Source organism: Gigantopelta aegis, chromosome 7 (assembly GCF_016097555.1).
Source record: "Gigantopelta aegis isolate Gae_Host chromosome 7, Gae_host_genome, whole genome shotgun sequence".
NCBI classification, from domain to species: Eukaryota; Metazoa; Mollusca; class Gastropoda; order Neomphalida; family Peltospiridae; genus Gigantopelta; species Gigantopelta aegis.
This window is the reverse complement of record NC_054705.1, coordinates 36,988,560-37,013,884: the sequence shown is the minus strand read 5'-3', so window position 1 is coordinate 37,013,884 and position 25,325 is coordinate 36,988,560. Positions and strand designations below refer to the sequence as shown.

The window sequence follows — 25,325 nt, the reverse complement described above, 5'->3', positions numbered from 1 at the left end:
ACACTTGAAATGTATGATTATCATCACTGTCATTTACACTCTGAGATGCTAATGACAACGTCTTCCTAAATCGCTTTTCTCCTTTCTTCTGTGATGATCTCTGCTGTGGTGGTGTTGGAAATTCCTTGTTGGATGTAGGATTTACATCTATAGGCCTAGGTGTTGATATGGAAGATGCTTTCTTAAATGGATTGAGGAAACATTTATTTGTAAAGTCTGAGGTACGACGATTACACAGCCTTTTGCCAGAAATGGATCTTCTAGGTGTCAAGACGGGAAACAACTTTCCTCTTTATTGGTAAAGGCTTAACTTAACTGGCCTCTTTTAGTATCTCCCCATTACTGAAAAACAAAACACACACCTTAAGTTGAAAAATATAATCACGATATTTTAGGGGTACAAATTCAAATATAATTTTTTGAAGTAAACGAAATCTTGGCTTAAACCAGGGGGAGCAGACGAAGATGTGCCTAAACTATAAGAAATGTCTTGGATGAACAATTATAAAATGACTTTCCAAAACATATTAGCATAATTTAGCTCCCAGGGTGTACAAGCTTTCATCATGACACTTTCAAAGTATATAAATATAACTGGTTTCATTAAAATAACACCAAATATTTTGATCATGTTTGTTTTGACCGTCAAAACGAGTTTTTCTTCAATAGCTTTTTCTTGGTTGAACAAAATCGAGAATTACGTAAACAGATTTGATAGAGCATTCATTCTAGAGCCGTATCGCAATATTATTTTAATCAGAAAGGCATCCAGCATGTAGCTGTATGACAAAATGTACTCACCGTCGTGTGTCGAAGCGAGCTTTATCCGCCATTTTGGTAGTGGTATACGAAGTTCAAGCACGTGTCATACGGTTTAGGTTGGACCCCTCGACTCTAATCGATTTTGTTTTTTCAATGTATTTTCCGGAGCATCATGACCCGACCCCCCTAAAACCATCGCTAGCCACATGGGTAGACTCCCCCTGCACCATGTTCTGCATACGCGCCTGATATAGGCATAAAGTTTCTTTTGTTCAACGACACCACTAGAGAACACTGATTTATTAATCATCGGCTATTGGATGTCAAACATTTGGTGATTTTGACAGTCTTGGAGAAACCCACTACATTTTTCCATTAGTAGCAAGTGATCGTTATATGCACCATACCACATACCACGGCCTTTGATACACCAGTCGTTGTGCCCAATAGGCTCACCGACGGGGATGGGTGTTGATCCCAAACCGACCGCGCATCAAGCGAGCCAATGGCCTACGTCCCGCCCCCACGCGCCTGATATAGCCAGAGAAAACTAAGTTAGATTATTATGCTAGTAGGGGCGGAGGGAGGTGTAATACTACCTCCACCCACATTCGACGCCTATAGGCTATATAACATAGGCCTAGGCTACATTTCCATACGTTGCAGTCAGTTATATTTAGGTTTTATTATCGATTTTTAAAATGCGATATCTTGATAAAACAACCCAAAACAACAACAACAACACACTTTTAAAACACTTTTAAAAAGCGACAAACAATGCAACTCTCTCTTTCTGTGACAATACGTCTACCATTGATTTGGCTTTATGTCACGGTTCACTTGCTGCATTTTGATTGGATAAAGTTGTAAACAAAGCGTTGACATCGCCGCGTGCAGCTGTTTCCGCCGCGCTATACGGAGATCCACGGAGATCGAATGTTAATGTTATTTTTTGATTTAAGTAAAATCAGAAGACCTCACTCACTAAAATGGATAAAAAACGGAAGAGTTCGCAGGTAGGTAGACATGCATGTTACAGTATAATGTCAGACAAAACAAAACTGGTTCTGTGCGCGCGTTCTGGATTGATGGATGGATGGATGGACGACCCATAGATGGATAGATTAGAATGCTAGCTCATAATATAGCATTATTATTATATTATTGCAAGGCCACATGAAAAACAAAGTTGGTGGGCGTGTCTCCTCCCTCCTCCCTCCTCCCCCCCAATAAAAATAAGTTTTACAGTGGCAGATCGGGGGTGGGGGGGGGGGCTGGGTGGGGGGGGGGGGGGTGGGGATGGTGGGGGGGGTGAGTATGGGTTTACAACTCCTTTTGTTACCGATTGAAAAAAATGCACCTTTAGGTTTTGCCCCCCCCCTCACTGGATCCCCCCAACACACTGCTCAGTACATGTGGATCTTGCAAGCATGCATAGATGTTAATCCCCCTATTCTCAAAATCCTAGATCTGCCCATTTGTTATTTCAGCAATTTTGTATAATGCCCATACAAGAAGCGGGACCTAACCCAGTGGTAAAGCGCTCACTTGATGCGTGGTCGGTCTGGGATCGATCCCCGTTGGTGGGCCCATTAGGCTATTTCTCGTTCCAGCCAGTGCAATACAGCTGGTATACCAAAGGCCGTGGTATGTACTACTCTGTGTGGGATGGTGCATATAAAAAAATCCCTTTCTACTAATCGAAAAGAGTAGCCCATGAAGTGGCGACAGCGGGTTTCCTCTATCAATATCTGTGTGGTCCTTAAACATATGTCTGATGCCATATAACCGTAAATAAAATGTGTTGAGTGCATCATTAAATAAAACATTTCTTTATAATGCCCATACATGTATTTTTACAAGTGTTATGTTGGTCACAACAATCTGGGATAGGGTGTTTTGGGGTTGGTGGGGGCCTCACCAACTATTTTTTGTTTATGTAGCCTAATACATCAGGGTTTGAAACACTGCCATCCCAACCATTTTTTTTTCAGTCAGCATCATCATGGGCTGGGACTTTCCTTTGGCACTGACACGTATAAAGAATGTTATAAATACTTATCATAAATAGAGTTAGGGTTAGTGACAGTGCCAAAGGAAAGTCCTTCCGGAGATTGTTTTTGCATGTCATCTTGTTGGACTGGAAATTATTTTACATTTATATTCAGACCAGTATGAGTCAATTACCGTATGTTTGGTTCGGCAGGTTTCAATTCGGGCCCGCAGAATAATTTGCTAAACTTGCCACACTGAAAATCCAGGAGGAATTGTCACAATAAGATCTAACTCTGGGTGAACACAAAGTTTTGCCAAAATATCTATTAAACTTCAGAAATGGCAGAAAATCAGTTATTTTTTAATAAAATGTTGAAAATTATTTCGCCAGCTTAAAATAAACTGTGTTTTTAAAATTAACAATTGGCGAATTTGGCAACTGCTAGTTAGCCATGACATGTTTGTAGAGACATTCAGGGATTCTATAGTCCGTCCCACAGTGCACACCTTTTTTCATACTATGGAATTTACTACAAGTTATTTATTTCTGAGCCAATTGATTTGTAAATTGGGCACAAAAATAGTATATATTTTTTTATTTCTATAACACTTTTAATTTTCTTCATATGTCAAACCAAACTGAAGTTATTTACACAAAAACAAACAAATTTTTACAAAAATCACTAGCCATGGGATCTGTGATTTAAAAAACGTACTAGCCACAATTAAAAATTCACTAGCCCTACTTTAAGTAAATTTATATAATTTTACTAATAATTGGATATGTCACCTAAAGAGGGAGATAGAACCCTTAGATTTTTTCTTTTGATATTCATATTTACAAAATAGACTTAAATGCAGAATATTATTTCATTAGCCTTTAGGCATGGCGATAGTTGCTATTTAGTGGCCCAACATTGAATATTACTAGCCATGGGAGTGGGGCTACTGTAATCTGATGACTATGTGTCAGAATTACCAGATGTTTGACATCCAATACCCAATGATTAATAAATCAATGTGCTTTAGTGGTGTCGTTAAACAAAAAAAGTCTTTTTTGGGTGGCCAAATACCATTAGAGTCCTTGACAGACTGATTATATCAACTCCATTATCACATGGATTAACCACCATATATAACTGTCAGTGTTAGCACTGTTTACAGCTGGGTGAATAGGCATGTCATAATGAGAATTTCATTTATACTTAATTTATTGCTTCTATCCAATTAAGGTTCAATCACATTGTCCTGGGCACGCACCTCAGCCATACTGTGATGCAACCACCTCAGGTGGGTGCTCAACCGACAGAGCTAAATCTCGCCCTTCATTTAGGTAAAAAAACAAAGAAGTAAAGTTGGTTTTATTTAACGACGCCACTAGAGCACATTGATTTTTTTATCTTATCATCGGCTATTCGACGTCAAACATATCGTCATTCTGACACTGTTTTTTAGAGGAAACCCGCTGTCACCACATAGGCTACTCTTTTACGACAGGCAGCAAGGGATCTTTTATTTGCGCTTCCCACAGGCAGGATAGCACAAACCATGGCCTTTGTTGAACCAGTTATGGATCACTGGTCGGTGCAAGTGGTTTACACCTACCCATTGAGCCTTGTGGAGCACTCACTCAGGGTTTGGAGTCGGTATCTGGATTAAAAATCCCATGCCTCGACTGGGATCCGAACCCAGTACCTACCAGCCTGTAGACCGATGGCCTAACCACGACGCCACCGAGGCCGGTCTATTTAGGTCAAATGCCATTTTAATCATTGACAGATTATATCAACTCTTATTATTACATGGATTAACTACTGTATATAACTGTCAGTATTAGCACTGCTTACAGCCTGTTGAATAGGTGAGGTATGCGTGTCATAATGAGCATTTCATTTGTATACTTAGTTTCATGCTTCTATCCAGATTCCAATTAAGGTTCAAGCACATTGTCCTGGGTACACACCTTAGCTATCTGCGCTGTCTGTCCATGAAGCAATCGTAGTGCTAAGATCACCTAAAGTGTATGCACTTAGGATGATGTTAGCGCTAAGGTCACCTAAAGTGTGCATGCACCCAGTACCTACCAGCCTGTAGACCGATGGCCTAACCACGATGCCACCGAAGGCCGGTCAGTAGTGAGAGAGATGTCGGTGTAGTTGCCGTACACCGACTGCTTAAGTCCTTAAAACTCACTCTGGGTGGGTGCTGGTACTGGGCTGAGAACCCAGTACCTACCAGCCTTTTGTTGTGATGCACCAGCCTCAGTGGCATCGTGGTTAGGCCATCGGTCTACAGGCTGGTAGGTACTGGGTTCGGATCCCAGTCGAGGCATGGGATTTTTAATCCAGATACCAACTCCAAACCCTGAGTGAGTGCTCCGCAAGGTTCAATGGGTAGGTGTAAACCACTTGCACCGACCAGATATCCATAACTGGTTCAACAAAGGCCATGGTTTGTGCTGTCCTGCCTGTGGGAAGCGCAAATAAAAGATCCCTTGCTGCTAATCGGAAAGAGTAGCCCATGTAGTGGCGGCAGCAGGTTTCCTCTCAAAATCTGTGTGCGCCATAAAACAATAAATAAAATGTGTTGAGTGCGTCGTTAAATAAAAAAAAAAAAATCTTTCTTTCTTTCTTTGTTGTGATGGCTTAACCACTGCATCACCGAGGCCGGTATCACTCGTTGGCCAAATGCCATTTTAGTCATTGACAGACTGACTGTGTTAGCTCTGTTATTACATGGATTAAGTACGGTATATAACTGTCAGTATTAGCACAGCTCATGGCTCATTGAATAGGCGAGGCTTGTAGGTGATAATGAGCATTCGCCAGCTTACTTATTGGCTGGTAACACTGGTATACTGAACAAAAAAAATTAAAAAAAAAAAATTTTTTTTTTTATATGGTCAAATTAATTCTGTAAATTTCAGGGCTTCTAGAATTTTTACAAAATCCACTAGCCATGGGATTAGTGATTTAACAAATGTACTAGCCACGATTAAAAATTCACTAGCCCAACTTTACTTAATACAATTTTACTAATAGTAATAATCAGATATGTTACCTAAACAGGGAGATGGAGATTAAAAAACACTAAGATTGGGGGGGGGGGGTGGGGGGGGGGGGGGGGGTAGGGTTAAGATATTCATATTTACCAAATAGACTCATGTCAGGATTCATGTATCACCCTTGCTCTCGCTCGGGCAATACAAAAATCCTGATACTCGTTTCGTAAAATCAGTACGACACACAAACTCATTTAATAATATCTATATATTGACTGGTAATACTGATATATATTACCCCAGTGGGTACACATAACAGGAAATAAAAATCATAATTCTTACTGAGAAATTATCATGCATCGGTGTAAAGTACAATATTATAGGACAATTTTATTCTTACAAACCAATGAGTTTGTTAGTACGATGGGGGTGGGGGGGGGGAGAGGGAATTTAGCTTAGTCGCTTGAGTGCTCGCTTGAGGTGCTTGTATCACAGGATCGAGCCACCTCAGTGGATCTATTCAACTGATTGGGTTTTTCTCGTTCCAACCAGTGCACCACAACTGGTCAAAGATCTCTCCATAAAATGGGGTCTTGGACAGCATACTTGAACCTAAGTGGATATAAGCATAAAAGTAAAATACTGGCTTCGGTGGTATCGTGGTTAAGCCATCGGACATAAGACTGATGGGTACTGGGTTCGCATCCTGATAACAGCTCCTCACCCAGAGCGAGTTTTAACGACTCAGTGGGTAGGTGTAACACCACTACACCCTCTTCTTTGTCACTAACAACTAACCCTCTGTTCTGGACAGACAGACAGACCAGATTAGTGGTTAAGCCATCAGACATAAGGCTGGTAGGTACTGGGTTTGCAGTCCGGTACCGGCTCCCATCCAGAGCAAGTTTTAATGACTCAATGGGTAGGTGTACGACCATTACACCGTCTTCTCTTTCACTAATCATTAACAACTGACAACTAACTCACTGTCCTGGACAGACAACTCAGATAGATGAAGTGTGTGCCCAGGACAGCGTGCTTGAATCTTAAATGGATATAAGCACGAAAATAAGTTAAAAGAAGAAGAGAGTAAAATAAATACAAGAAAATGCTGTACAATTATTTTTAGTTTACATATATCTATATATTAAAAAAAACCCCAACCCCCCCAACCTATAGATCCCCCCCCCCCCCACCGTTTTTTTATATCTTATAAGTGAATTAGCAAACAGGCGGTAGGTCTATACATTGGCCTCTTAACACTACAACTTAGTAATGATTTTGTTAGTTTGTTTTATTTAACAATACCACTAGAGCACATTGATTAATTAATCATCGGCTATTGCATGTCAAACATTTGGTACATCAGAGGAAACCTGCTACATTTTTCCTAATGCAGTAATGGATCTTTTATGTGCACTTTCCCCACAGACAGGAAAGCACATACCACGGCCTTTGACCAGTGGGTTGGAACGAGTAAAAACCCGATTAGTTGAATGGATCCACTGAGGTGGTTCGATTCTGCGACATGCATGTAAGCACCTCAAACGAGCATTCAACCGACTGAGCTAACTCCCGCCCCTCTAGTGATGAAATAAAATGAATGTCATACCTAGCGTGAATTTTTCTGTATCATTCCCGACCACGTGTTAATATTACCATACATGTGTGTCACATAATAGTTATTGATTTTACAGTGTACCAAGACTCAATCTGAATGGAGTATTTATGAGACTCAGTCTTAATACGTTATTTCTATTGAGTGGCGAATAATTTTTATTGTTTTGAAGAAAACATGATGAAAACCACGTTCTGATCAGTTTTACTTATTTAATAGGTATGTAGAGTGCATTGTTAAATAAACCATTTCCTTCCTTATAAAATTGACTCTCTGTTTGGACATCAAAGGTTATTCCATTGATTTTTGTAGTTGTTGTTGTTGTTGATAATATGATTTCCATTTCACAATGACTCCACATTATTTTCGTTTCATTATTTACTACTTTCTATTCATTCACCAAATTTGCCATAACATAGTGGTTCAATAATTAACTCGACCGAAAGTCAGGTGTGTAACCATTACATGCTGAAAGTTTGCCAGTGTGACCTATTTTGCAGTAACATCACTGAAATATATACATAGCTAGCATGGCAAATCCTATTAAATGCATTTTAATATGCTTATATCGTGTGAATGAGCATGTTATATTACTGCAGTATGTAGTTTGTGGTTAAAAAAATTTGTATTCAAAATATGGGTTAGAGCAGATAATCGATTGTTTGTTTTGTTTAACTACACCACTAGAGCACATTGATTAACCAATTATCAGCTATTGAATGTCAAACATTTGGTAATTCTGACACATAGTCTTAAGAGAGGAAACCTGCTTCATTTTTTCTAATGCAGCAAGGGATCTTTTATATGCACCTTCCCATAGACAGGATAACACATACCATGGGCTTTGACCAGTTGTGGTGCACTGATTGGAACGAGAAGAAACCCAATCAGCTGAATGGATCCACCGAGGTTCGATCCTATGACGCAAGCACCTCAAGTGAGCACTCGACTGACTGAGCTAAATCTCGCACCGGACTGATATCACTACAAAAGATATTTACAGCATCCTTGAATAGGTACCGGCCTCGGTGGCATCATGGTTAAACAAAACAAACAAACTATCAATGTAACCGGCCTCGGTGGCGTCGTGGTTAGGCCATCGGTCTACAGGCTGGTAGGTACTGGATTCAGATCCCAGTCGAGGCATGGGATTTTTAATCCAGATACCAACTCCAAACCCTGAGTGAGTGCTCCGCAAGGCTCAATGGGTAGGTGTAAACCACTTGCACCGACCAGTGATCCATAACTGGTTCAACAAAGGCCATGGTTTGTGCTATCCTGCCTGTGGGAAGCGCAAATAAAAGATCCCTTGCTGCCTGTCGTAAAACAGTAGCCTATGTGGCGACAGCGGGTTTCCTCTAAAACAACAGTGATAGAATGACCATATGTTTGACGTCCAATAGCCGATGATAAGATAAAAAAAATCAATGTGCTCTAGTGGCGTCCTTAAATAAAACAAACTTTACTTTTTTACTGTCCTGGCTAGTGAATGTTTGGTCTGGGCTAGTGGAAATTATGAGCTGTATTACTCAGGCTTCACCCTGTCCATCACCACTGGCCTTGGTGGCGCAGTGGTTACGGCATCGGGCTACAGGCTGGTAGGTACAGAGTTCACAGCCCGGTACCGGCTCCCACCCAGAGTTGAGTTCTTAAGGGCTCAGTGGGTATGTGTAAGGCGACTACACCCTCTTGTGGCGACAGCGGGTTTCCTCTCAAAATCTGTGTGGTCCATAACCATATGTCTGATGCCATAAAACTGTAAATAAAATGTGTTGAGTGCGTCGTTAAATAAAACATTTCTTTCTTTCCTTGAATAGTCTAATTGCTTGGTTTTGGATCGATCCCTGTCGGTGGACCCATTGAGCTATTTCTCGCTTCAGCCAGTGCACCACGACTGGTACATCAATGGCTGTGGTATGTGCTATCCTGCATATAAAAGATCCCTTGCTGCTAATCGAAAAGAGAAATAATAAGAAAATATGTCAAAAGTGGACATCGTAGGTTAGTCCCTTGGACCCTTCTTGTATAATATAATTTAGAGCCTAACGTGTATTGACAAGCGCTGTATAAAATATAGGGTGGGATTTAACTCAGTTACTTGGTGATGCCACGACCAGAAGAGGTCAGGCCCTTTATAAGGGCCCTATGGGCAACCTAGGGAGACACCACAGCATCGTAGAGGTCTAAAATTAACGAGCTACTCTCGATTCACTAATATCAAAACCTATATTAGCTCGGCCATTTACCTTTCGACCGACCGTTCAAAATTGCGCCAAATTCCCTCAATCAAAATTGCGCACCCTTTTCTCTTTGGCATTTAACTGCTCCATTCAAATTCCATAGCACCACCACCACCACCCCCACCCGCCTGCTACCGATTCGAGCAGGCTGCTGGTGCTCCCTTGCACCTGCCAGTGCAGGCGGTCCCTCCTCTCCCCTCCCCCCCCACCTTTCCTGTCATGGACGGAGGAGCCGGCCAAGGCCAGCTCTTGTGCCCACGACTTGGTGTGCGCTACAACAGCTTGTTCTGAATGTGCATGTAAAACCCTATGACCTGACCTGACCGTAACTCAGTAGAAAGCTTGCCTGAGGTGCTTTTGTTGTAGGATCGAACCAGACCAGGGCTAGCTGTCGGTCAGCAGAACATTTTGCCATCTACCAAACTTTAAAAAATTGCAGAAACCCAGTTATTTTCTAACGAAATATCAATTATTTCATAAAATTGTTTCGCCAATTTAAAGTTGTTTTTGAAATTCGCAATTGCCGAATTTGGCGAGTGTCAGGGCTAGCCCTGGAACCCCCTCAGTAGACCCATTGTCCCAGTTAACCAGTGCCCAATGACTAGTTTATCAAAGTCCATGGTATGTGCTGTCCTGTCTGGAAAAGTGCATATAACAAAAAAAATTCCTTGTTATACTGATGGAAAAATGTAACAAAGAAAGAAAGGAATGTTTTATTTAACGACGCACTCAACACATTTTATTTACGGTTATATGGCGTCAGACATATGATTAAGGACCACACAGATTTTGAGAGGAAACCCGCTGTCACCACTACATGGGCTACTCTTTCTGATTAGCAGCAAGGGATCTTTTATCTGTGCTTCCCACAGGCAGGATAGCACAAACCATGGCCTTTATTGAACCAGTTATGGATCACTGGTCGGTGCAAGTGGTTTACACCTACCCATTGAGCCTTGCGGAGCACTCACTCAGGGTTTGGAGTCGGTATCTGGATTAAAAATCCCATGCCTCGACTGGGATCCGAACCCAGTACCTACCAGCCTGTAGACCGATGGCCTAACCACGACGCCACCGAGGCCGGTTACATTGATAGTTTGTTTGTTTTGTTTAACGACACCACTAGAACACATTGATCTATTAATCATTGGCTAATGAATATCAAACATTTCGTAATTTTGAGTGGAAAGCTGCTACATTTTTCCATTAGTAGCACCATCTCACAGGCAGGATAGCACATACCACAGCCTTTGATATACAAGTCCTGTTGCACTGGCTGGAAAGAAGGAAATGTTTTATTTAACGATGCACTGAACACATTTCATTTACGGTTATATGGCTAAGGACCACACAGATATTGAAGGAGGAACCCGCTGTCGCCACTTCATGGGCTACTCTTTTCGATTAGCAGCAAGGTTTTTTTTTATATGCACCATGCAACAGACAGGATAGTACATACCACAGCCTTTGTTACACCAGTTTTGGAGCACTGGCTGGAACGAGAAATAGCCCAATGGGCCCAACGACAAAGATTAACCCTAGACCGACCGCGCATCAGGTGAATGCTTTCCACTGATCTACGTCTCACTCCCAACTGATGGTGAATAAATCAATGTGCTCTAGTGGTGTCGTTAGACAAAACAAATTTTAACTGTATGAAATAAGTGACATCATTTAGCATGTTTGCTAATTAGCGGTGATATTGGATTTTATACCAACAATATCCTTAGTCTGTATACGTTAACTCACCCAACAACATGTTACATTTCACCAACGTGATATTTGAGAAAAAATAAGATAGTCAATATTTTCCTTATTATGACTGAATTCATGGGTAATAAAATTCCAATATCAAGACGGCGGAGAATTATTATTAATGTTATAACATCTGTACATGTGAAATGTTAACATCTGCTGCAAGTAGGAAGGTTTATTTAATGACACACTCGACACATTTTATTTATGGTTATATGGCGTCGGATATATGGTTAATTAAGGACCACACAGATATTGAAGGAGGAACCCGCTGTCGCCACTTCATGGGCTACTCTTTTCGATTAGCAGCAAGGGATCTTTTATGTGCACCATCCCACAGACAGGATAGCACATACCACAGCATTTGATTTATCAGTCATGATGCACTGGCACTTAACCACTGGGCTATGTCCTGCCCCTTTAAACACATCATGCATTAGTTTTGATAACACATGGTCGTTTACACACATATGTGTGTTAACAATTTCAAGACATACGACTAGCTGCTCCTAGGTGATGACCAGGTCACCAGTACCATACACCCAGTGAAAAACAACATGGTGGAAATTGATTACACTGTGAAATATAGTTAACCTGACAATCATGTGACACATAAGTTAGCTACAAGTGCAATGGCTGTAAATAACATTTATTCGAAAAAGATGTTAAAATTTGCTTAAAACCTGGTTTTTGAAGATATGTAAGAAATAGAATAATACATTCGTGTCCATTACATACCATTTATCTCACAACTCGTTGTTTAAAAACATATCAAACTTGCTTTGGCTCGTTACATTTTAAAACAACTCGTTGTGAGATAAATGGTATCTAATGGCCACTCATTTATTATTCTCTGTATCAGCTATTTGATGTCAAACATTTGGTAAGTTTAACATGCAACTTCCTTATTAAACTTCAAACGGTCTTTTATGTGGTATGCACTTTCCTTTCTTTTTTTTAGTTCTTTTAATCAAAATAGTCACTTTTGTTTACCTGTTTTTGTGTTTGTTTTGTATTATTATAAAAAAAATTGACATTAATTTTTTCCCTTATTTGTCAGTAAAACACATCACCTGTCATTAGTACTACGTAGCATGTGTACTGTACAAGTTATGAGTCATGCTCATAAACAAAAACAGCTGTTTTTATGTAGAATATTTGGCATATTTTTATTTATATTTTATAGCTCTATTAGACTAACAAAATTATTATTTTGTTTAACGACACTGCTAGAGCACATTGATTTATTAATCATTGACATACAGTTTGTATGGTGTTGCCATGGTGTTAAAGTTTCAGACTATTATTAGAATCTTAAGTCTATATATTCCATCCATCCTGCTACAAAAATGTTTTTGTAAATATTTCAGTTTGGTTTGATGTAAGAAGAAAAATGAAACTGTTTCCAAAAAACAAAAACAAAAATTATTTTTGTGTTCAATTTAGAAAACAATAGACTCATAAATAAGGTGTTCCTTGTGTCACTCATACATTCCCTCGTTCTAACCAGTGCACCACAACAGGTATATCAAAGATCGTAGTATGTGCTATCCTGTCTGTGGGATGGTGTATATAAAAAAAAAGCCCTTGCTACTAATGGAAAAATGTAGTGGGTTTCCTCTCTATTAAGACTGAAAATGACCATATGTTTGACATCCAATAGCCGATGATTATTAAATCAATGTGCTCTAGTGGTGTCATTAAACAAAACAATTTTTTATTGTTTTGTTTTGTTACACATTCATTACGGTACTTCATTCAGACTAATAGACAATGAAAACAATGATATATTCTATAGGCTGATGGACTAGTCAAAATTCTGGCAGGCTAGTAAGTTTTAGTTGGTTCTGGTCTGGTGGGCTAGTATTTTCTATTTGTGCACCCCTGGGCTATAGAGCCCTAGGCACGAGGAAGAAGGAAGGAAGGAAATGTTTTATTTAACAACACACTCAAAACATTTTATTTACGGTTGTATGGTGTCGGACATATGGTTACGGACCACACAGATATTGAGAGAGAAAACCCACTGTCGTCACTTTATGGGCTTCATTAGCAACAAGGGGTCTTTTATATGCACCATCCCACAGACAGGATAACACATACCACAGCCTTTGATATACCAGTCGAGGTGCACTGGCTGGAGCGAGAAATAACCCAGTGGGCCCACCGACAGGGATCGATCCCAGACTGACCGCGCATCAAGCGAGCGCTTTACCACTGGGCCACATCCTGCCCGTTAGAGAATGAAATCGTTTTTGAATGTTTCGACAAATCCAATAGCTACCTGTCCTGTCTACCGGCCTCGGTGGCGTCGTGGTTAGGCCATCGGTCTACAGGCTGGTAGGTACTGGGTTCAGATCCCAGTCGAGGCGTGGGATTTTTAATCCAGATACCGACTCCAAACCCTGAGTGAGTGCTCTCCGTAAGGCTCAATGGGTAGGTGTAAACCACTTGCACCGACCAGTGATCCATAACTGGTTCAACAAAGGCTATGGTTTGTGCTATCCTGCCTGTGGGAAGCGCAAATAAAAGATCCCTTGCTGCCTGTCGTAAAACAGTAGCCTATGTGGCGACAGCGAGTTTCCTCTAAAACAACAGTGATAGAATGACCATATGTTTGACGTCCAATAGCCGATGATAAGATAAAAAAAATCAATGTGCTCTAGTGGCGTCCTTAAATAAAACAAACTTTACTTTTTTACTGTCCTGGCTAGTGAATGTTTGGTCTGGGCTAGTGGAAATTATGAGCTGTATTACTCAGGCTTCACCCTGTCCATCACCACTGGCCTTGGTGGCGCAGTGGTTACGGCATCGGGCTACAGGCTGGTAGGTACAGAGTTCACAGCCCGGTACCGGCTCCCACCCAGAGTTGAGTTCTTAAGGGCTCAGTGGGTATGTATAAGGCCACTACACCCTCTTCTCTCTCACTAACCACTGACATTTAACAACTAACACACTGTCCTGGACAGGCAGCCCAGATAGTTGAGGTGTGTGTCCAGGACAGCGTGCTTGAACCTTAATCGGATATAAGCACGGAAATAAGTTGCTAATTTTTATACAAAGTGGCGACAACATTTAGTGTTTACGCTAATAATAATAATAATAAAATTCTTTATTTTCAGAGGGTAAACACATTCAGTACAAGGTGACTGGTCTCCCATGAGGCCCTCTCTAATCTATACATGATATTATACATACATACATTCAAAGAAACAACATCAACATACATGTAATATGTATAGCATGAGGAACAATAGCACATATTATGAATATATAAATAATATTTAAATCAATTTGTTAAGAAACTTGAGTCAGTGATAACTCAATACATCATAATTATTTTAACAAACACAAAATCAACAACAAAGGTATATCTTAAAATTGATTATTATTTGAATAGTGCTTAAAATAACTGGATTTGAATGAGGTGAGGGATTGAGAATATTTTATCTTTGAAGGTAGTGTGTTCCACAGTTTAGCTCCCCTGCATGAAAAACTATGGCGATAAAATTCTGTTCTTGGTTTTAATTCATAAAGGTGATTATGTTGAGTTGACCTCAGATTTAAGGAGTGAATTTCTGAAGTTGTTTGAAACATTGTTTCTAGATATGATGGAGATAGTTTGTTGAGGACTTTGTAGACAAACTGGCAGGTTCTAAATTCAATTCTCTCTTTGATTTTAAGCCATTTGAGAGAGCTAATTATTTCTGCAGTGGACATTTCTTTGCTTTTTTCAGTAATAAGTCTTGCAGCTTGATTTTGGATTTTTTGAAGTTTTTCTATAGAATGTTTTGAACAGGTTCCCCAAATTGTGGAGCAATAGTCTAAGTGAGGTAATATGTAAGAGCTGTAGAATATTAATCTGGTCTTTTGGTCAAGATATTTTCTGTTTTGTCGAAAAATGTATAATAAATAAGAAGATTTTTTAATAATGGCATTTATGTGGTTAGCCCATGTCAGTGTTGGGTCAATGTGTACACCAAGAAGTTTTTCAGAAGTGGAACATTGCACTGGTATGTGATCTACATATACAGTCAATGCTGTTGAGGTTTCTGCAATCGAGGTCAGTTTTTTAGAAGAACCAATAAGCATGATTTTAGTTTTATTTAAGTTAAGAGACATCTTATTATGGTTGCACCAAAGACTCACCTCATTCAAATCTAACTGGACATGTTTTTCTAACAGAGATATGTCATCAGCTACAGATGTGGAGCTTACATCATCAGCAAACAGATCCATGACACAATGCTTTGCATAGAGTGGCAGATCATTGATATATAATGCAAACAAAGTGGGGCCAAGTACTGATCCCTGTGGGATGCCATATGAGAGATTAAGAGGATCAGATCGGGCTTTGCCAAGAACAACAGTTTGTTTTCTACCCCAGAGATATGATTCAAACCATTTTAGAGATTTTGAATCAAAGTGATAGATGCTTAGTTTCTTCATGAGTATATCATGATCTATCATGTCAAATGCTTTTTTAAAATCAATGAATGTAGCTGAGACAAATTTACCATCATCTACTGACTTTTGCCAATTATTAACAATTCTAAGTAGAGCTGTTTCACAGGAATACATTTTCTTTTTCTTTTAAGTTAACTGAGTCATGATTACTACCATACATATACTGTAGTGCACAAGCCAAAGCTTCTGTCTGTAAGTGACATTCTCAAACATTTGTCAAACACTGATATATACTCTTCAGAAAATGTAGGGGAACTCTTAATAAGAATTTACAATTGCCAAAATTGTAAGGTATATTAGCTGTGGCCATTGGGCTATTTCTCGTTCCAGCCAGTGCTCCACGACTGGTGTAACAAATGCTGTGGTATGTACTTACCTGTCTGTGAGATGGTGCATATAAAAGATCCCTTGCTGCTAATCGAAAAGAGTAGTCCATGAAGTGGCGACAGCGGGTTTCCTCTCTCAATATCTGTGTGGTCCTTAACCATATGTCTGATGCCATATAACCGTAAATAAAATGTGTTGAGTGTGTCATTAAATAAACCATTTCCTTTATTAGCTGTGGGGAATGTTTATATAATAATAGTGAATTAATTGGGCAAACATTACAACCGGTAGTTCAGTATTACAGTAGGTTTTATGACCACCAAAGATCTTGAAGGACGATTGGGGTCAGAAGTGAAATTTGAAAGTTGACGTTTTTCCATCAGTAAATCGCAAATTCAAACAATGAAAATGACTAAAAACAAAACAATAACAACTGTATGATCAACAGAATGAAAAAGATTGACAGAAATAATGTTCCACAGTGATTAATCAACCTTCCTAGAAATTGTAAAAATCAGAATGACACCCCACGCACGTGTATGGGGCAACTGCGTGATGCATGTGCAAACTATGGAATGTGTTTTGGTGTGTTGATAAACAGACCTGAATGTTTATTACTAGGATGTCTGTGGTCAAAATGTATGTTTGGTCTAATAGTTGATATTAACATTAATATTTCAGGTTCCCCTACTTTATTTGAAGAGTTTGTATTACTATAGTATAATACATAGAGTGCACTAGCCAGGGCTAGTAACTTTCTCAAATATTGGTCGAACAATATATAGTACTATTGTTTATGGAAATTATCCATTGTATTACTATAATTTGTAGGGCACTAACCAAAGCTTCTATCATTGAGGGCTAGTGACTTTCTCAAACATAAAAAATTTGTGAAACTGATTTTTGTCTGAAAAAACATGATAAAAAGTAAATTGTCTTCATGCCCATCTTTTAAAGGAAAATGTTGTCATGGTACCCCTCCAACCCCTCCATTTCCATACAACCAAAGTTTTTCTGGTCATCCTGGTGTTTTTAATACATGTACCACAAAATGCATTTTTTATATTTTTTAAAATGCATGTGTGTGTGAGAAATAACATTTATGGAGTCGAGTTTTAGTCTGTGTTTAACGATATTTCACCATTTCAACATCACAGACTCTTTTTTCACTCTCTTGTGACATTATCCAAATGTGTTACAGGTTTGTAACTTAACCACACTTAGTGTCCATTTTTACGGGTTGAAACTAGGGTGTATGCCTTTAAACCAAAGGCAACATTTTTCATTCATCTACAAAAAATTCCAATTCGACCCCTGACGTATATGGAACTTGATTTACTGACTTGTTTTTCTTCAACTTCATCACTTTCTGTTGCCCACGTTCCAAACAGTTTTTAATTGCGTATTGAATATTTTTGTTTATTAGTAGACAACAAGGTTGATATATGCACGTACATGCTTTTGTGATCAAGGTCTTATCCAATCAATGAGCCATGTTGTTGTCCTTTGCAGCTGTCCTAAACATGCAGTATTTATTTTTAGCATTACATACATGTATACATGTGTGTCTGTGTGTGTGTACAAGTGTGTGTGTGTGTGTGTGTGTGTGTACAAAAGTGTGTGTGTGTGTGGTGTGTGTGTACAAAAGTGTGTGCGTGTCTGTGTGTGTGTGTGTGTGTGTGTGTACAGAAGTCTGTGTGTGTGCGTGCATGTCTCCCACATGTTGCTAACTTTACTATGCAATATTGACTTTTGGGATTAAATTGTAAATCCAGGGATGGGATGTAGCCTAGCTGTAAGTGCTCGCCTGGCATGCAGTTGATCTAGGATCAATTCCCGTCCATGGGCCCATTGGGCTATGTCTCATTCTAGCCAGTGCATCATGACTGGTATATCAAAAGCTGTGGTATGTGTTGTCCTGTCTGTGGGATGGTGCATATAAAAGATCCTTTGCTACTAATAGAACAATTTAGCAGGTTTCCTCTCTAAGACTGTCAGAATTGCCTTGCTACTAATGGAAAAATTTAGCAGGTTTCCTCTCTAAGACTGTCAGAATTGCCTTGCTACTAATGGAAAAATTTAGCAGGTTTCCTCTCTAAGACTGTCTGAATTACCAAATTTTTAACATCCAAAAGCCGATGATTAATAAATCAGTGTGCTCTAGTGGTGTCGTTAAACAAAAAAAAAACAAAAAAAACTTTGAACAGGTACATGTGTGTCTATGTATGTGCGTGCATGTCACCCACATGTTCCTGACTTTACTATGCAATATTGACTTTTGGGATTCAATTATTGTGAATCCTGTTTTTAAACACTCCCTACAGCTATAATAGGTTTGTTTATTTTTATCAATACATTTACACGTGTCTGTGTGAGTGCGTGTGTGTGTGTGTGTGTGTGTGTGTGTGTATATTTGCATGCATGTCACCCACATGTTCCTACCTTTTCTATGCAATATTGACTTTTCAGAATAAATTGTGATTCCTGTTTTTAAACAATCCCTACAACATTAATAGGCTTTATAAGGTGGGGATACATTAAACAAATGATTTAATGTCTTGTTTACCAAGTGAGTTGGCGTCTTGCTTTTTTGTTGATTTTATATATGCGGAAGGACATGTGTTACTTGGGTGCCTGATATAGGAAAAGAAATATTTAACAATACCTTGCCATAATAAAAATATGTTGGTATGTAAGGTCTCACCGGCCTCGGTGGCGTCGTGGCAGGCCATCGGTCTACAGGCTGGTAGGTACTGGGTTCGGATCCCAGTCGAGGCATGGGATTTTTAATCCAGATACCGACTCCAAACCCTGAGTGAGTGCTCCGCAAGGCTCAATGGGTAGGTGTAAACCACTTGCACCGACCAGTGATCCATAACTGGTTCAACAAAGGCCATGGTTTGTGCTATCCTGCCTGTGGGAAGCGCAAATAAAAGATCCCTTGCTGCTAATCGGAAAGAGTAGCCCATGTAGTGGCGACAGCGGGTTTCCTCTCAAAATCTGTGTGGTCCTTAACCATATGTCTGACGCCATATAACCGTAAATAAAATGTGTTGAGTGCATCGTTAAATAAAACATTCCTTTCTTTCTTTCTACAGTTGTGAGAGTTGAGTAAATAGGAAGGAATGAAATATTTTATTTAGCGACGCACTCAACACATTTTATTTACGGTTATATGGCATCCGGCATATGGTTAAGGACCATACAGATATTGATAGAGGAAACCCGCTGTCGCCACTTCATGGGCTACTCTTTTTGATTAGCAGCAAGGGATCTTTTATATGCATCATCCCACAGAGAAGATAGTACATACCATGGCCTTAGTTAACCAGTTGTGGAGCACTGACTGGAACGAGAAATAGCCCAATGGGTCCGCCGACGGGGATTGATCCTGGACCGACCACACATCAAGTGAACACTTTACCACTGGGCTACATCCGGCCCCCATGTTCCTGACTTTACTAAGCAATATTGAAATAGGCCACAGGATCCGTACTTATAAAACTTTTAGAGTCCAGACTCAATCTTTAAAAACGTCACACACATACAATTTGTATGGCGTTGTCGTGACATTACTGTCTCAGACTACTCTATTAGAGTCTTGAGTCTAGACTCTAAACGTTTTATGAGCACAAGGGTTTCGATGTTGAAACCCATCCCTGCTCAAGCAAATTATGTTCCTTTTTTTATCACGACTGATATATCAAAGGTCGTGGTATGTGCTATCCTGTCTGTTGGATGGTGCATATAAAAGATCCCTTGCTACTAATGGAAAAATGTGGCAGGTTTCCTCTCTAAGACTATATGTCAGAATTACCAAATGTTTGACATCCAATAGCGGATGATTAATAAATTAATAAATTAATGTGCTCTAGTGATGCCCTTAAATAAGACAAACATCTTAAGCAACATTGCATCGCAGTGTTTTGCATTGCACCGCAAGATTTCAGAGTTGTGAATTATAGGGTCTCTATTATTCCCAGGGCTCTCTTTAAGCAAGAGGGTGAGACGTAGCCTAGTGGTAAAGCACTCGCTCGATGTACTACCCTGTCTGTGAGATGGTGCATATAAAAGATCCCTTGCTGCTAACCTTTGAAGTGGTGACAGTGGATTTCCTCTCTCAATATCTGTGTGGTCCTTAACCATAAAACTGACGCCATATAATCATAGGGGGCGGGACGTAGCCCAGTGGTAAAGCATTCGCTTGATACGCGGTCGGTCCAGGATCGATCTCCGTCGGTGGACTCCTTGGGCTATTTCTCGTTCCAGCCAGTGTTCCACAACTGGTGTAACAAAGGCCATGGTATGTACTATCCTGTCTTTGAAATGGTGCATATAAAAGATCCCTTGCTGCTAATCGAAATGAGTAGCCCATGAAGTGGCGACAGCGGTTTCCTCTCTCAATATCTGTGTAGTCCGTAACCATATATCCGATGCCATGAAACCGTAAATAAAATGTGTTGAGTGTGTCCTAGACCGACCGCGCATCAAGCGAACGTTTTACCACTGGGCTACGTCCTGCCGCCGACAATTGGATGTCAACCATTTGGTAATTCTGAGCTAGGGATCTTTTATATGCACATTCTGCAAACAGGGTAGCACATACCATGGCTTTTGATGTACCAGCTGTGGTGTATTGGCTGGTACAAGCAATAGTCCAATGGGCCCACGAACGAGGATCGATCCCAGACTGACTGTGCATCAGGCGAGCGCTTTACCACTAGGTCATTTTGTATATTGCACAGTGAGGTTGCAAAATTACGAGAGTTGAGAGAAGAAGGAAGGAAGGAAATGTTTTATTTAACGATGCACTCAATACATTTTATTTACGGTTATATGGCATCAGACATATGGTTAAGGACCACACAGATATTGAAGGAGGAAACCAGCTGTCGCCACTTCATGGGCTACTCTTTACAATTGGCAGCAAGGGATCTTTTATATGCACCATCCCATAAAAAGGATAGCACATACCACAGCCTTTGATAGACCAGTTGTGGTGCACTGGCTGGAGTGAGAAATAGCCCAATGGGCCCACTGACGGAGATCGATCGCAAACTTGACCGTGCATCAAATGGGCGCTTTACCACTGACCTACGCCTTGCCCAAAGAGAGTTGAGTGAATGACCATATTTGACAGGAAATCACTCCATGCTAAGCTCACAATGAGTTGTCTTGTCCCCCATGGGCTTATTTCCTGTCAAATACGGTATAGACCCCAGGATTACATGTATATCAACTGGACTGGTCTCGGTGGTGTTGTAGTTAAGCCATTGGACATAGTGCTGGTATAGGTACTGGGTTCTCAGTCCGGGTACCGGCTCCAGACCCAGAGCGAGCTTAAACAACCACTACACCCTCTTTTCTCTCACTAACAACTAACCCACTGTCCTGAACATACAGCACAGATAGCTGAGGTGCTTGAACCTTAATTGGATATAAGGAAGAAAATAAGTTGAAATGAAATTAAGTGCCCAGGCTTACATGTATATCAGCTGGACTGGCCTCGGTGGTGTCGTAGTGTAATGTTCACAACCCAGGTATCGGCTCCCACCCAGAGCGAGTTTAAACAACCACTACACCCTCTTTTCTCTCTCACTAACCACTAACAACTACCGGTAACTGACTGTCCTGGACAGACAGCCCAAATAGCTGAGGTGTGTGCCCAGGACAGCATGCTTGAGCCTTAATTGGATATAAGCATGGAAATAAGTTGAAATGAAATTAAGTATGTGCCCAGGACAACTTTCAAATAAGCCTTCTTTCCATTGGTTAATTTTCGTAATAAATCGGATGATAGATGTATGCTGTTATGGGCAACCAGGATTTATCAAGATGACAAAATTCTGAAAACTCATCCGATATGCTTAGCCTTATGTGTGGTGTTTTTGTTAGTATATTAATTCCGCATCTTCCATCATATTTAAATGTCGATATAAATAATTAATTGTTTTTTTACTAACTTCAGATGAAAATGATGTTATTGTTACTATTTTGTTATTATTTTATGGCATTGCAACTTTTAACACTTCGTTAGCAGCAATTAACTTGCACCCCACCCACCTTACCCACCCCAAGTACGGTCTGGTCACTGATCGATCGCAGCAGTCACCAGCATGTGTCTTGTGGTCTGCTCTTCTAGTTTGTGTTCTCAAAAGGGTGCAAGCAGGTTCCTCAGAAATAATTATATCACAATCTGAAGTACCTTATTTTTGTTTGGAACATACTTTTGGGGACAATAAAATTGATAAAGAAGACAAGATGGAAATGACTTGATTTTTTAAACACAATTTTAAACAACATTAACTGTTTTAAAATATCGCACTAAAAAAACCCCAAACCAACTTACACTTTAATAAACACATATTATTTTATGTATTTATAAAAACTTTAAGTAAAAATATGTTAGCAATAGTTATAAACTTGTAAACCTACCCCATTAATGTGTATTTTGTACAAAATTAAACCAGGCGAATTCTTCGAAATAATTCAATATGAGGTTGAAACACCGCTCACAAATGTAAAGTCCAATCATAGCCATATGTCGTGCAACAGAAATTAACAGCCAACGAAAATATTTGTTTTAGTGTATCCTGTATTACGGTACAATAAATCATGTTCAAAACACAGACTACGTACAATACCAATAAATTTGCCTTTGGTTCGCTCAGTGACATCATGTGAAGAAAACAAAAACAAAAACATTATGTCATACTTTTATTTACTACAAGCGTTTTCATTGAATATTGTAAGTAAGGAGAATAAATAATTAGGTTTTTAATATTTGTGGGATTTCTTTAATAAAAACACAATAAAATTGCTTACAGATACTCCTAATACATGTAGCTGTAGTATTAGAATAGGGATAATATCACTGTGTTTCATTGTTAACTATACAAATTTATCACTTCGTCTCATTCCTAAATCCAGATTTTGTGATAAATCCGTATAATTAACAACGAAACACTGATATTATCCCCTAAATAAGCAGAAAAAAAAAAATTGGAAATGAAAAGAAGTGTGTGCCCAGAACAGTGTGCTTGAACCTTAATTGGATATAAGCACGAAAGTAAGTTGAAATGAAATGTGTGACCAGGACAGGTCAGCGTGCTTGAACCGTAACTGGATATAATCAAAGAAAATAAGTTGAAATGAAATGAAGTGTGTGTCCAAGACAGCATGCTTGAACCATAATTGAATGTAAGAAAAAGAAAAAAAAAGTTGAAATGAAAAGAAGTGTGTGCCCAGAACAGCTTGCTTTAACCATAATTGGATATAAGCATGAAAGTAAGTTGAAATGAAATGTGTGACCAGGACAGGACAGTTTGCTTGAACCTTAATTGGATATAAACACGAAAGTAAGTTAAAATGAAATGATGTGCGAGCCCAGGACAGCGTGCTTGAACCATAATTGGATATAAGAACAAAAAACCCCAAGTTGAAATGAAATGAGGTGTGTGCCCAGGACAGCATGCTTGAACCTTAATTGGATATAAGCATGGAAATAAGTTGAAATGAGATGAAATATATCCGCTGGTATAACCACTAGCGAGGCCACCAGAATGCAGATGATCAATACATGTATCCTAATTCCATCAGACAATTAGTCACATGTGTTGACTATACAGATTTCTGCACTGTGTTACACATTTAGTAGTCACATTATCATGTACACTCAGACAATCAATATACATACACATGTATATACAAGTGAACATGTATGTATGTAGAGTGTTTAGAAATGTAGCTATAGTCCTTGTGACAGAGAATGCCATTTTTTCATACTATGGAATTTACTACGAGTTATTTAAATTTCTGAGCCAATTGTTTTCTAAATAGGGGCGGGACGTAGCCCAGTGGTACAGTGCTCGCTCGATGCACAGTCAATGTGGGATCGATCCCCGTCAGTGGGCCCATTGGGCTATTTCTCGTTCCAGCCAGTCCACCACGACTGGTATATCAAAGGCTGTGGTATCTACTACCCTGTCTGTGGGATGGTGCATATAAAAGATCCCTTGCTGCTAATGGAAAAGAGTAGCATGTGAAGTGGCAACAGCGGGTTTCCTCTCTCAATATCTGTGTGGTTCTTAACCATATGTCTGATGCCATATAACCGTAAATGAAATGTGTTGAGAGCGTCATTAAATAAAACATTTCTTTCTTTCTTTGTTTTCTAAATTGCACACAAAAATAGTATTTTTTAGTTATTTCCCATAAATGTTTAGGTACCATTTTGTTTTTCTTACGTCATACATAACTGAAATTATTTACAAAAAACGTTTTTGTGGGACGATGGAATAGACTATAAAAATTTATACCATGTACATGTATGTTGTGTTGGCAGTTTTTCAAAGTGCAAATATTAAAATCAATTGGTGAATTTTATTTTAATTTTGAAAAATAATTTCATGTTACAAAGTAACTGATTTTATTCAATTCTCAAAGTTTAATAGATACACATGTAGTTTGGCGTTATTTTCTGCTCACCCTGAGCTACATGTTGTCCTAGACTGTTAACACAAGCAGATGGTCAGGATGTAGCCCAGTGATAGGAAGAAAGGAATGTTTCATTTTACAACACAATCAACGCATTGTAATTATGGTTATATGGCGTCAAACATTTGGTTAAAGGAACAGACCCTAGTTTCAACCCGTGAAAATTAACACTAAGTTTAGTGAATCTACAAACCTGTAACACATTTGGATAAAGTTACATTTGAGTGAAACATGAGTCTGTGACTATGAAATGGTGAAATACCCTCTAAATATAGACTAAAACTTGACTCCATAACTGTTACTTCTCAGACGCACTTGCATTTTTAAAAGTAATGAGAAATGCATTTTGTAATATTAAAAACCCCAGAATAACCAAAACCACAACCAATGTACGGAAATTGATAATCTAAACCATAAAATCAAAGTAAGTATGATTTCAGTTATCAAACATGGCTTAATAGTAAAAAATATGCCTTAGTGTTTAAAAACTAGGGTATGTCCCTTTTAAGGACCATACAGATGTTAATGAGAGAGGAGACCTGCTGCCGTCATGCAATGGGCTACTCTTTACGATTAGCCAGGATAGTACATACCGTGACTTTTGTTACACTAGTCATGGAGTACTGGCTGGAATGAGAAATAGCCTATATCAGGGCGGGATGTA

At 39.3% G+C, this 25,325-nt stretch overlaps 1 protein-coding gene across 1 annotated transcript in view; it reads left to right on the top strand.

Annotated features, from left to right (window-relative positions):
* The first annotated feature begins 1,678 nt into the window (after positions 1 to 1,678).
* Positions 1,679 to 25,325, top strand: part of LOC121377589 (vacuolar protein 8-like) — a 67,448-nt gene continuing 43,801 nt past the window's right edge. Inside the window, exon 1 of the mRNA XM_041505648.1 lies at positions 1,679 to 1,778. Within this exon, the coding sequence (XP_041361582.1) occupies positions 1,752 to 1,778 (27 nt within the window). The 5' untranslated portion in view covers positions 1,679 to 1,751. The remainder of the gene's footprint in view (positions 1,779 to 25,325) is intronic.